The sequence below is a fragment of the Cephus cinctus genome, unplaced genomic scaffold (genome assembly GCF_000341935.2).
Source record: "Cephus cinctus unplaced genomic scaffold, Ccin1 Ccin1_scaffold1762, whole genome shotgun sequence".
NCBI classification, from domain to species: Eukaryota; Metazoa; Arthropoda; class Insecta; order Hymenoptera; family Cephidae; genus Cephus; species Cephus cinctus.
In genome coordinates, this window is record NW_014333980.1 from 87,322 (window position 1) to 101,129 (window position 13,808).

Below are 13,808 nucleotides of genomic sequence, written 5' to 3' on the forward strand. Positions count from 1 at the left end.
CAATTCCTCAGAAGAAGAATTGAAGTAGTAAAATAAGTAACAAAGCACCAGTGCCTCAGACGATGCTATCCGGTCCTGACCGTCATAGTGGAGTTTATACGTGGTGGTGGAATACTCGCGAAGAGTAGGGATGAGGTAGGAGGAGTTGGCTGGTGGGGTAGCAGATAGGTAGCAGCTAGCTAGTGTGGTGTTGTTGGTGTTGGATAGGGACGTAAGCTAGAGGAGGAGAAGTGGTTAGAGTGGTGGCGAAGGTGGACGTAGAGGAGGATGAGGGTGAGGATGAAGAGGGTCGCGTTCGGTCGCGGCAACCAGCCAGTACGGAAAATACTGTAGATTCGTGAAGAGCTAAGGAGCTCGTATAACGGTGGTGAGGTGATATGAGTAGCATGGACCCTATGTGGTGGTTGCGTGGCCTGTAATATATTTTCGTAGAGAGTATCGCGGAACTGAAACGGACGCGGGTGAGAATCGACCTGCCAGGAAAGAAAAGGGAATCGATTGCACGTGCCAAAGTGTCGTGGAGATATGGACTGAAATATAGTGTATTAAAATGCAAGATTTCTATGTGACTTTTTGGAAGGAGCGAAAGGGCTCGTTAAGGGTTGTGCAAGAATCGCGCCTCCAGGGCGATTCAGGATGCTGTTTTTATGGGGAATGTAAGGGAGTTTGCTAAGCCGGTAGCTGGTTAAGAAAAAATTCTGTTATTTTTTTCTAAGACACCAAATGTCCTTGGAGATGGCTCTTTTACAAAGTGTTGGGATATCCAGGATTGGAATAAGGGATGACCTTAATAATGAAACGTTGATGTACTCTAGGAGTAAGGATTGTGACGAACACACTTCCACTTCATCCAATACATCCTCGCATACTCTTAATAATGCATCTGGTGGTTTAGAAGATGATACCTGTCAGGTTGATCGACTTAGCCCTAGTAAGACACCGCATAAAAACAACTTGGGAAGTCCTTCTTTTTCTGACGCTTCACACAGTAGTTCACTTCCTTTTTCCAGTCCGTCTGGAAAATCACTAGAGATCAAAGCAACTTTGTTGCAGATTGATTCTAGTAAGGTTGATAGTGACACTACGAAAAGAACACCACTAAAGGGCCAACATAGGATTATAAGAGCTGCTATTCCATCGGAGAACTCCTGCTCCTCACATCCTGGTGTACAATCGGATAGACTTGTTCCTGTGAGCTCATCCTCTGTTTCCAATAATTATTCCCTATCCCAAACTACTTTATATGCCTCTGTGCCTCTGTCTGCCTTTGGATCAGTAAGAACTGTAGACAATGTGGTGTCTGCATCATCTAGTGTTGCAACAACAAATACATCTGGAAATGGAAATCTGGGAACACCATCATCTCAAACTACCTTGCCACCTCGAACTCCTAGCATAACTACAGCAGCTGGACCATCCACATCTTCCTGGACTAATTCCAATGAGCAGGAATCTGATTATGTTTCTGATCCTGTTCAAGGCAACACATATTACAAAGGACAATTTCTGGGAAAGGTACTAATTTTCTATTAAAATACAACTAAAGTTTTATTATTATTTATAACTATCAATTGGAGATACATAACAATTAATAGGTTGAATACTTTTTAAAACATAACAAAAAATTTCATTCTGCCCTCAAACCTTATTATTTAGGTTTTAGGAGTATATTAGAACATATGTAAATGCTAAATCCTCTGAGTACAACCACTTGAGGAATAAAATTAGTGTTTCTGAAGCTAAGGAGTTTACATTTAGCTCCAAAACTTCCTCAGGAAATTGAACTGTCAACGAGACGTCTGCACGGCTGTGTTTCTTCTTCTGAGAGACTGGTTAGAATTATGCAATTTGGGTCATGGATCTCGTACAAAAATAAGTATAGCTATCTCTTCCTTCCAGACTAACATAGAACTCTCTAAAAACAAGTTCTTCAAAAAGTCATTTATTCAAAAAGTGAAACTCACAACAGACAAGAATTATAACTTCAAAAAATTATAAATTCCGCCCCATTACAAGCAAATCCAAGCATACAAAAGACATTACAAATGTCCCAGGAATACTAAGTATTCGTTTAAATTCAGTATCCATCCTCAGAATTCCGTTATTGCCAAGTGAAACGGCGACAGATACATGAAGATTATCCATCCGTTTGATAAGAGTCAAATCAACAAACATTTATTAAACCAGACTCGCCTATCCAATTTCGGTCGTCATATCAACTAGGAGAAATGGTTAAACTTCAATATAGAGATTCACAATACTGTGAGAAATTAAAAAAAAAAGTTCAGTAACAAAACTTAAGTTTTCATGAACTTTTTGTCACCCAACTTCTGAGTATTCTGACCTGGCGAATTTGCAAGAACTAATTATCATTTATTCACCATCATCGTGAGCAATCTTTGGTGAATCAGATTATTATTGAAAATCATACAGATTGTCTATGCCCTAAGAAAGGAATTCCATAACGTCACTGCTTTGCGGAAACGATAACCACTGGCTGGTGTCTACCTATTCTCACCACCTGCGCGCATTCTATGTATGAATCACTCTCACGACTCCCAAGGTAACCACAAGAACGTCACAGTACTGCAAATAGAGGAAAGCAAGAAAATATCAAAGGGATTCTATTTTTTCTACGTCACAGAGTATCATTGAATATTATACATAACTGTTATACCCTTTAGAAACCGTTTGGTTTTCTTATAATTTGGACATACCAAAGCAAACAAACTCCTAGCGCGTTTCTGACTCAAGCTCTGTGAAAGACTAAGGACGGTAATACCGATGGCAGCGTAAAATTTGTAACTGTACGAATTGTGAAAAGTCAGACGATACGGTTTTAGTTCTTTGTCAACCTTGAGCTGGCAAACGAGCTCACATGGCACACGTTCTCATCAATGTACATATGCATACGTAGGTGTCAGAGTACGTGAATATATATAGGTATATATAGGTAGATGAAAACTCGAGGCTACCTCCGCTACCTAAGGACGGACAAAAGTTGGAAACACAAAGGATCGCGCTTGGATCTTTCGTGAGAAAGATTTTCTTCTTTTCTTTGGATCCTACCTCTCGACATTTTTCAACTTTACCCGAAGAAACCCAAGGTCTTTTTACCGTGAAACCTACTAGGTCCAAAACAGACGAAATATAGAAACTTGGCTCTTTTTGAAGATTTATTAGTACAGGAAGTTGAGATAAATTGCTGTGACTTATTGCTTTAAGAAATTTTCAGATAAACTCTGAAATAATTTAAAGATATATTATTTCTAGAATTTGCGTTTACACTGTACTTTTATTGGCACTTAAACTTTTCGTTCGTACCGTAGATTTGTATCTTGTAAACTGGAGAGAGCTTTCTCGAGAATAGTCTCTAATTATAGAGACTTACGGTTCCACTTAATAGTTGGTATTTTGATTTATTTTTCCGGTTCGCCACACATAAAGCTTGTCTCTTGAGCGCCACCGATTTTAATGACATAACAATCTTGGGTAATTGACGTTATTTCATCGGTCGTTTAAAAATCCACTTTCATACCATAACGATCTTCAAACTAGACTGTGCTAAAACTTCTTTTTGAGACTATAACTGTTTTATTCTATCAGTAACCAATCGTCACTCATTTTCCTTAATAAATACAGTAGAGCAGTGGCATCATTAACATAGTTTTTCTTAAATTTTTATCGATCGTCAAAACAATTATTAAATTATCAGTCTGTCCTTCGTATAGAATTTAGAATATTTAAGAAATTAGTACTGTCATTAAATTCTCACGAATGTCATCGTACTGTTAAATGCCTACAGGAAGCTTACTAGTTTAAATGATTCCTCGACCTTCTTGCTTCGGGATTCTCTCTCGTGATTCCCGTTGGTACGACCACGAATAGCCGAGACCTGACATTCCTGAATAGCAGAGTGAAAACATTTATTTAGTCAGGGAAGACTCGGTGTTCTCGTTTGAGGCTTCTTAAGTCTTACGCAAAGCCATGAACGTTGAAAATTACGAGTTTTTCCAACTGTGTATTATTGCCAATTAATCTTCCATAAACATTACTGGGTAGTTTTGTATCTGTGAAAAATCAGTCGAATTCGGACCCCCCAACAGTGTGTAAATATTGGTCTTAGCAATCGTCCAGAAACAGTAGTAATAACAGTGCTACTCAATCCAGACATATCGACAGATATTTGGATCTCACAGACGTACCTGGGAAATTTCGATGATTATCTTGGTTATCAAATATTATTAATAAAATTCTTATTTCCTAACAGACTTACAGAAGCCATTAAATCTCCCTTAATGTCTCTGCAGGGATTTTATATACTTTGACCTCCGATAAAAATCCTTTCCCATGCTTTTGTCACTTCCTTTACTGGTTCTACAAAATGGCAGGAATTGGGAAGCCACGTAACTTCGAACCGGACGGAAGTCTACTTCATTGTCGGATTTCTGATATATCAAATGTTATACTGAAAAAATCTATAAAACGTACATTCAGGATCAGTACGGGCATAATAAGAGCTCGATCGACAACTTTCCAGCGGGTTTCTATCGAGCGACAGACTAATCACAATGGAATCTGGTCTCGAGGCTGCTGCTACCTCTTGGGTCTTACAAGTATCAATTTTTCTTTTAAAGGAAACCCTCGCAAGCCGGTGATAAAGAAGTTTGATCTGTGGATAAATTATAGTAATTATGACTATTCAGGGGAATCACGTATGTTCACGTAATATTTTTGACATCCTGTATATCGAACCTGCAATTAATTCTTACGTGCGAAAATAATTTGACTATTTTTTTTTGTCTAAATACAGGGTGTCCCAAAATTACCTGACCAACGGGGTATGGCGGTGTTCGGGAGGCACCACTGATCACGAAAATGACCTTTCTTTTGTCCGGAAGATCATAGTTGTTAAATGGGAGCAGGTCAAAGTTGATCAATCAGAGGGAGGCGTCAAGAGAAACGTAGGCACCTACGAACTCTGAGTTTTCTTCGCTCGCTTTTGTTTCTCAGTGGCTTCGGGCAGGATGGAAATTGGAAATTGAAAATGCCTATTGGAAACAAGAAACAAGAAAGAAGCCACCGAGAAACAAAAGCGAGGGAAGAAAACTCAGAGTTCGTAGGTGCCTACGTTTCTCTTGACGCCTCCCTCTGATTGATCAACTTTGACCTGCTCCCATTTAACAACTATGATCTTCCGGACAAAAGAAAGGTCATTTTCGTGATCAGTGGTGCCTCCCGAACACCGCCATACCCCGTTGGTCAGGTAATTTTGGGACACCCTGTATTTAGACAAAAAAAAATAGTCAAATTATTTTCGCACGTAAGAATTAATTGCAGGTTCGATATACAGGATGTCAAAAATATTACGTGAACTTTTTAAAACTATGACCTTCCGGACAAAAGTAAGGTCATTTTCGTGATCAGTGGTGCCTCCCGAACACCGCCATACCCCGTTGGTCAGGTAATTTTGGGACACCCTGTATATACCCGTGCTGAAGTTTATCCGTGAAGACTGGATTTCATCGATTTTCGATTTATTTAACAATTTCTTATACATATATTTCTTATACATATACATATATTATCTGTTTAATGGTTATTGATAGAAAGCAATGGCGATGTTTAAAGTTTCAAATAGGTAGTAGACTAAAGAATACTAACGCTTCCGAGGCGACGACAGTTTTCGTAATGTCGGTAGATATTTTCGAGTTTCTGGCATTGAGCCGAGGACGGCCATTCTGTCTGCGTATTTACAAACGTGATCCTTCCCACGTCGACATATTTTAACGATTAATTTTTCTTCGAAGTCTGCAATTTAATGCATACTTCAGCAAGGCCATTTCGGTCACTCTCAAAGAATAACAGACATTATTTTACCCTGAACTACCCTGAACTAATTTCATAAAAATTTATCAATATCGTTAAAAAAAGTTTTCCACGATTAATCAATACTGATACTATTATTTTATTCTCTTCCAGGGTGGCTTTGCCAGGGTGTACATGATGACTGATATCGCCAATGGGACTCAGTATGCCTGCAAAATCATTCCGAAAAATCGTATGCAGAAAGTCCATATGCAAAAGGTTTGCATTCGTTAAAGTTCATAGATTCTAGCTGAATGTCATTTTATGAATAGACCTATAGCTATACAGTCATTATCATAGTATAGCATATATTTACGTTACCACATAAATTCTCAGTATAAAAGTTTGATATTCACTGTATATTACATTATTCATCAATTATTTCACCCAGGTGAAAGCTTATAATATATAATCATTATTCATATAGCATTATGAACCTTTCGTAAACTGTCTGCAAGTATGCTCATTGTACGCTGATAATCGCAAGGAATTCTAAAGAATTGGGTACTACTTGAATAATATATTTTCAGATAGCACGAGAGATCATGATTCACAAGGAACTGAACCACGTGAACGTTGTTCAGATGCATCACTACTTCGAGGACAATCTAAATGCCTACATGCTCCTGGAGGCTTGCCCACGAAAGGTATCAGCTACGTTTTCTCAGATGCTTTTCTTGGAAATTACATTCAATCATTCTAACTCAAGAAACTACTTTAAACTAACCGTATCTTCCTTTGCTAGTAACAACATGAAAATCCTATCATCACCCTCGAACCGTGCAATCACTTGATAAGAAATTTTATAAAACCAAGTCGATCATCGTAAAGGCCCAATCGCTGCACGTCACGAAGATAAATTTGGGACGTCGACCTCACGATAAATATATTTAGAAACATAGAAATACTGTAGAAACCTGTAACACGCTGTAGGCAGGGTTGATCGTTATGATCACTGTAATTTCGATTTTACAGTCCGTTAGGAGTTTCCTGTCAGGGACTTCTTTCTTTTCTGTCTCATTATAGAGACACTTCCGGTTTCAATGAATAGAACTTGTATACAGAAGGGTTTGAACGTTTAGGTCATTTACATGTAAACGGTTGGTTTGCTTTTATTAATTGTAAGGTAATTCCACGCTTGGACGCCCTTAAACTTTGCCCTGCATATGAGAAGTACCTGCAAGCTCAGTATATGTATATACAGACTTACCATATATACTTATGGAATGTTTCCTGTTAGTGCATTAGTTATTTATTCATTAAATCAAACCATTGTCATTGTAATTGCCAGGAATTTAATTCTATTCAATTGTAAGACTAATGAATATAGCTACTCGCTGTACTGTTCTCGTACACGAGGCTGTAACCACGAATTGAGAGTCACTTGCACTCTCCACTAACTAATCTCTCAACCTGTTTGTACAGTTAGAGTCGATGGGAAACGTTTAGAGTTCGAGGAGTAATGTCTAAACGCTTGATTATACGCGCCACGGAGCTTATCCTGTCTCCGCAGTACCGAGAATGTCCTCGTTTATAGTATGACAAAAATTGTACGTGCCACTTTTGTCTCGCCTCCACAAAATCTTCTTGCTTTCTATCAAGCATTCACACTGACTTTCCACCGTTCAGGTGAATCTGATGTATCAGGATTTCTAAATAAGTATCGATCAACAGGGTCTAAGAGTATCTGAACTGGTTTATCTATCAATTATTGTACTTATCCTTTGGTGGACTTATAATTTTTAACTTTATACAGTCGTGGGAATATACTTTATTGTTATTTGTATACGGGAAGGCTACGGCGCTCTTCGAGCACGTAAACATCAACTGCAGCCATCATCCTGTCGCCCGAGTAATCTTGTGGAACTTGAACGGCTCCTTATGGTATCTGATCTTGGTAAGATCTATAGTGGCTCTGAAGCATCCATCTTGATCTTACAAACTGCAACCTAACTTTCCTACTGAGGATTATAAGGAAGCTGAGGAATTACCTTGGATTCTATGTACAATCTTCTTCATTATCGTTCGTACGTTAACGAGTTATATCCTCTTGATATTGTGGTTATTTCTCTTACAAACATGTATCAGGTCAGATATGAGGTGACTTCTGTAACTTGTATTACACCTGGTCTTTGAGTGATAGATTTGAGTGGCAATAGGCAATGTATCCTTACATAGTTACATGGTCTTAAGGAGTCATAGATGAGTAAAAGTTACCTATAGAGAAATACTGCTTAGGTATAGAACGATCAATGCTTGCCGATAGCAAAAACAATAACTGTCAATTATATGGCGAGTCAAGGACTAGAATAAAATTGAAAACTTAATGGGACTTGATTACCTTAAGCAATTTTATAAAGGAATATACTCTGTGTTTATACGTGTATGTACATCATTGCGTTGTGCAACTAGCTAACTCCTGTCTTTTACCTTGAATTTTATAGAGTCTGATGCACGTACTGAAGTATCGAGGTAAAGTGACTGAGCCTGAAGCGCGTTATTACATGAAGCAAATGGTGACTGGGGTGGCTTACATACACTCTCAGAAAGTGGTTCACCGAGATCTCAAGCCGGGAAATATGTTCCTTTCCGAACATATGATAGTCAAGATAGGAGACTTCGGGCTGGCAACTCGTCCCGATGGTCAGCGTAGACGAGTGTAAGTAAAATCAAGTGTATCTCCCCATAGGATTGACTATTTATTAGTATTCGAATAGCTATTAACGTTAATTTCTGATTATTAACCAACAGGACAATATGCGGCACGCCAAATTATATTGCACCCGAGGTTCTTTACAAGCAAGCTTATAGTTACGAGGCTGACGTGTGGGCTTTGGGCTGCATTCTTTATGCCCTCCTGGTCGGGCAACCGCCTTTCGAGACAGCAACTCTCAAAGAAACCTACGCCAGGATATGCAGCAATCAATACAAAGAGGTGGATGACAGCATTGCTACACGGAGTGGCCAGGATCTTGTTCGATGGCTTTTACAGCCGACGCCAGAGCTGAGGCCGTCGCTTGAACGCGTCAAGGAGCATGCCTACCTCACGAAGGAATACGTTCCTGCAAGCCTACCGCACACGTGCTGCTACCAAATGCCACCAGCACATATTATCGAGCCATCGGCGGTACCACAGACGACCCTCGTCGAGGCACAGCTCACTCAATCCGTATCGGCCATGACAATACCGAAGAGCTCTGGCCGAAAGGAAGGGAAAGTCAATTGGTTAGTGAAAAGACTTCCAAAGTTGCCAAGACTCAAGCAGCGACTGAGCAGTGTTTTCTGCCCACCCGAGCACAAGAAGTCTGCTGCACTTATGCAGAGCATTCACATGCACCGTGCCCTGGATACTTGTATTATGGAAATTAAGTGCACCTGCGCAGCACAGAATCCTCCAACGGTAGACGACGTTACTCCGCTCTTTGTCACCAAGTGGATCGACTATTCGAATAAATATGGCCTTGGCTTTCAACTCTCTGACAGATCAGTCGGTGTTCTCTTCAACGATAGTACCAAGATGAGTTACACTCATGATAGAAGGTCAGTGCCTGACAGTTGGAAACAATCTTTCTATATATAATCATTCTGTAATCATTGCTTCTTGTAGGCGAGTGGAATACATGACGACTGACGATGAGATAACCAGGTACGACCGGGAGAGAGACGTCCCAGTGCCATTGCAAATGAAACTCGCCTTGCTGCATTTCTTCACGCAGTATATGGACGATCACTTGACTGAAGGTAAGCATTATAGTTCCTTTTATCACCTCGCAGATGAAGCTACGAGTGTCTCTGTCCAGGAGGCAAGATCAGGGAACGTCGTGGTAGTGCCAGACAAGCCAGGGCATGCGTACCCAGAATGCGAAGATGGCGACGAACCGACAAAGCTATCGTCATGGAACTGACCATTCCTCTTCTTCAAGTAAACTTCTTCCTAGACCATACGAAGATGGTGGTATCCCAGGAGACATCCGGAAGAGGATATCTTATAACGTATATCGATGCTGGCAGGCATACGTCTTCCTATTGGTTAAATGATCTCCGTGATTTTGGCTGCACGGCTGATCTTCACGAGCGACTCCATTACGTCTGCAAAGTGTCGCGCGAGTTTGCCGAGCTCGATCACGACATGATCGCCTGATTCTCCCCAGGAGTTTCACGTGGTATCAGCTCGGGAAATCATTTGTTGAGTCTAATTAGTTTAACTAGCTGATAAAGGATGATCATCGTTCTTCATTCGTCTTTCTATCACACTCTCATCGTTTTCCGAGGCATTTTTAATGTTAACGAATTACCATGTTGTTCTATTTGCGAGACAGATATCTATTTTTGAATATAAATTGTCATCCGATGTAACCCGCTATTCGGATGGCGTCCTAACAAGGAGTTAATAATGTCGCTAGTGTTTCACATATAGTTCTGTACGTTGGACAAAGGTACATCGAAGAAATATAGGTCTGGAACAGTTTCATACTTTTTGTACAGTACGTTTCGGTACAACGTACTATTTATAGTACACGTACGTAGAGATTAATGCGTACTGCACATTTATTGATATACGATCGAAGAATGCCGATACTTTAAATCAAAGATGTATCGCCTATCCACGAGTGCGCACGCACTCTGTCTCTATTTCTCTAGATTACTAACAAAGGTAGATTTGTTGAGATGTGATAAACGCTATGAGAAATTCAGAGTTCAAAACGGAGCAATACGTGAGAGTTTAGGTGTTAATGTCAATAAGTAAATAATATAGTTTCGATAGATGCGATTGTGCGAGCCGTCACTGCCATCGTCATTGCTACGGCAGACGCCATTGCTGCCGTTGCTTCCTGGCTGTTACGTTGTTTAATATGATAATTATTATATTTGTTAATATTGATTCGAGAATTATTATCATTATTATTACTATTATTATTATTATCATTATTAATATTATTATAATACCTACTGTTGTTCTCTAAGTTTTGACAAGCGCAGTACAGTAGTTACGCTCGTATAGATATGTCAATTCTGTACGGCGTTCATTTTGCGTTTAAGAACTGAACGGCCATATTGTCGTCGCTTTATAGATTTCGTCGTCTTTCACATCAATATATATTATAAATATTTATCCGGCAATTGCAATGCACCTGGTGCACGGGACGAGTTCATTACATATTACGTGATTGCGCCTTAGATTCACTTCACGTTTCTCATTACGTTCCCGTGGTACTTAATCTCATAGCTATATAATTGTATCGCCACGATCTACTATTTCTATTATTGTTAATCTTATCGTTATCCATGATACTTTTACGTATTATTATTTGCGGTGCGTGCTACGCTTCGGTACACGCTATTGCGCGAAACACCAGCCCAACGATTGTCACGAAGCAGGATAGTGCGTTTATTTTTTATTGCCGACTTTTTTTTTCTATCCAAGGATACATTTAACATATATGTTTGAAACAATGAAGCAGCAATGAACGCTAAGGATCTCATTATTCGTCTTTTACTTATTGTCTTAATCCTTCATTCCCCACTCCTTGTGTCTTACTCTTGTTAGTTTAAATTTCGCGGCTTTTTTAACCCGTCAGCGGGAGCGTTATTTCTAGCTTCTCGCTCTCACTGCTGCGTCATTCTATAGGTTGACTCGTGTCGAATGAGAGAAATGCTCATAGCGCGCCTTTTCGCGGGTTAAACGGTTCACGGCCACGTGCAGGGTTAACGGTTGTTTTTTTTCATAAATAAATAAAGCTACTTTATAAAAACATGGCTTCATTTTGTGTAACATGATTAAACAACTATTCGAGAGAGGCTAGTGTGTGTGTTGTGATGTTACGTGACTGCACGTGAGTGCGCAACTCTAGTTACAACGCATTTTAGTATGAGCACACCTGTTATTTATTCTTTCATCATGATTGTCATTTAGCTTGTCTCATGGACGCAGTATATGGTTCATTAAAACTAGCCTTACGTGTGCGATAAGAATAGCTTAAGCAAATGAAGTTTGATTCTGATTGTGAGGGCTTATGAGTGCTGTGTAAATACGAATGCGAAGAGTTAGTTGGCCCTTGGACTGATGAGAAGAAGATTTTTGAAAATGATCCATCAGAAATGCAGACAAGGCCTGTATCCGTCCAGCAATATTAATAGATTTCCAGTGCCTGAAGATAAAGTTCCATGGACCGAGGAATATCCGGATTATCAACCTGTTGATTATACTTCGCCTGTCCTTGAAGGGAAACCTTGGGCGGATCCGAAAATTGATGACCCTTCCTTCAAACCAAACTGGAATTCGATCGATGGTAAGATCGGATTTTGCATGACTTGTTTTTTATACTTTTATATGTTTTGTGATTGTAAAAAAGTTGTTTCTGTTTGTGAAAGGAATTTCGTAGTAAATTTCAAATTTGTAAATGTGATATATTAATGTAGAGCTGCAACGATTTTTCTTTAGTACCATTTAGTATCATGCAGGGTGGAATGTATAGAATGGTATTTCGTATTTTGTGTATCGTTTAATACAGTATTTCTAAGTTTAATAAAAGAATTAATGTATGGAATATTCGTAATATTAATGAGGCAAGTAAGAGAGACTCATTGGAGAGCCCCTACATGGCTCCAATACAGTTGACGAGTGCTCAGCTTGTTCATTTTCAACAGACAAGGTGAACCGTCAAAGTTTTATGGGTGACTACGTTGTCGATGACAATGGCTACCCTTCAAATCCTGTGGGTCGTACTGGCATCGTCGGTCGAGGTCTTCTTGGTCGCTGGGGACCAAATCATGCAGCTGATCCAATAGTAACTCGATGGAAGCGCAATGGCACGGGTGCTTTGGAGATAAATAGAGAGACAGAAAAACCAATTTTACAGTTTATTTCAATACAAAGAAAAGATTCTGGTGAATGGGGAATACCTGGTGGAATGGTAGATCCAGGGGAGACCATCACAGCAACACTTAAGAGGGAATTCATGGAAGAAGCTATGAATTCAATAGAGATGACTCAAGAAGAGAAAGAAGAATTAGAAGATTCGATCAAAAGATTTTTTGAAAAGGGTGACACCATTTATAAAGGATATGTGGATGATCCCCGTAACACTGATAATGCTTGGATGGAAACAGTTGCTCTGAATTTCCATGATGAGGATGGTAGTACTGTTGGCAGATTAAGTTTAAAAGCAGGAGATGATGCATCTAACGTCCGGTGGATGGATGCTAATAGAAATCTCAACTTGTATGCTAATCATGCAGAATTTATTAAACAAACTGCACATAAGCGTAATGCTCATTGGTAAGAAATTGTGTCAATAACAAAAATGAGCATTTCTTGCTTTTTTCATTTTGATAAACGCACACTCAAAGTGTCAGCTAGCTTTATTTTTATACTCCACTCAGAAGTTTTCATGACAAAATATATTAATCTCTTGCCAAAGTTAAAAATATTTTCTTATGCTATTATTATATTGTTTGATACTACCATTGTGGTAATTACCATTGATATAAAAGAAATACAATTTCACAGAATTGTAAGCCGTATTGCTTCACATATTTTAAATAAGAAATTCAAAGTGCTTAGGCACAATTTTATTCAATAACTATTTTCACATGTCCATTGTTATATGTACGAAATAAAATGATTACTAACAATAATACTATGTATATATACATCGAAATTTTTATACCATCCAAATTGTTCTTAGATCTGTGTTGCGTGTCAATTTCTAAAAATAAAATACATTTTAAAAATACAATCTATCGATAGTAGACCTTTTGTATTAAAACGAGATGATACTGTACATATTTTGAAGGAAATACTTTGTTACTGCAAAAAAGTTGAAAGTTAGAAAGTATGACCACTTCTAAACTTTTTCTGTACAATGTATGTTTCATATCACAATATATCATAGATAGCAATACTTTTATCATTACACAAATGTACAATTTTTTCTGAA

The 13,808-nt window shown here is 38.8% G+C and overlaps 2 protein-coding genes and 1 long non-coding RNA gene across 5 annotated transcripts; 2 read left to right on the forward strand and 1 right to left on the reverse strand.

Moving 5' to 3' along the window:
• Nucleotides 1–124: 124 nt before the first annotated feature.
• Nucleotides 125–11,351, forward strand: LOC107273614 (serine/threonine-protein kinase PLK1). Of its 3 annotated transcripts, none has more exons than XM_015751994.2 (7): nucleotides 130–1,515; nucleotides 5,983–6,087; nucleotides 6,399–6,515; nucleotides 8,313–8,527; nucleotides 8,620–9,408; nucleotides 9,476–9,609; nucleotides 9,672–11,351. In XM_015751994.2, exons 1-7 carry the CDS (start codon nucleotides 724–726, stop codon nucleotides 10,007–10,009), a joined length of 2,490 nt encoding a protein of 829 aa, XP_015607480.1. In that variant the 5' UTR covers nucleotides 130–723; the 3' UTR covers nucleotides 10,010–11,351. The 3 variants fall into 3 exon arrangements, with proteins under 3 accessions (XP_024946720.1, XP_015607480.1, XP_015607478.1); XM_015751992.2 differs by having other exon boundaries at nucleotides 143–1,515; nucleotides 9,669–11,351; XM_025090952.1 differs by lacking the exon at nucleotides 5,983–6,087 and having other exon boundaries at nucleotides 125–1,515; nucleotides 9,669–11,351.
• On the reverse strand, nucleotides 1,927–3,106 carry LOC107273619. Its single transcript, XR_001539298.2, has 2 exons — nucleotides 2,345–3,106; nucleotides 1,927–2,219 (listed from the first exon to the last, which is right to left on the reverse strand). It is a non-coding gene; the product is annotated as an uncharacterized LOC107273619 (long non-coding RNA).
• Nucleotides 11,352–11,486: 135 nt separating the features above from the next.
• LOC107273618 (ADP-ribose pyrophosphatase, mitochondrial) lies at nucleotides 11,487–13,506 on the forward strand. The gene is made up of 2 exons (XM_015752000.2): nucleotides 11,487–12,158; nucleotides 12,517–13,506. Exons 1-2 carry the CDS (start codon nucleotides 11,933–11,935, stop codon nucleotides 13,149–13,151), a joined length of 861 nt encoding a protein of 286 aa, XP_015607486.1. The 5' UTR covers nucleotides 11,487–11,932; the 3' UTR covers nucleotides 13,152–13,506.
• Nucleotides 13,507–13,808: the final 302 nt, after the last annotated feature.

Excerpts from the sequence above, each read along its gene's own strand:
- LOC107273614 (XM_015751992.2), top strand. The coding sequence starts at position 724 with ATGTCCTTGGAGATGGCTCTTTTACAAAGTGTTGGGATATCCAGGATT. Across the intron at positions 1,516-5,982 it reads AAGGACAATTTCTGGGAAAG|GGTGGCTTTGCCAGGGTGTA; the intron begins GTACTAATTTTC and ends ATTCTCTTCCAG. Across the intron at positions 6,516-8,312 it reads TGGAGGCTTGCCCACGAAAG|AGTCTGATGCACGTACTGAA; the intron begins GTATCAGCTACG and ends TGAATTTTATAG.
- LOC107273618 (XM_015752000.2), top strand. The coding sequence starts at position 11,933 with ATGAGAAGAAGATTTTTGAAAATGATCCATCAGAAATGCAGACAAGGC. Across the intron at positions 12,159-12,516 it reads AAACTGGAATTCGATCGATG|ACAAGGTGAACCGTCAAAGT; the intron begins GTAAGATCGGAT and ends CATTTTCAACAG.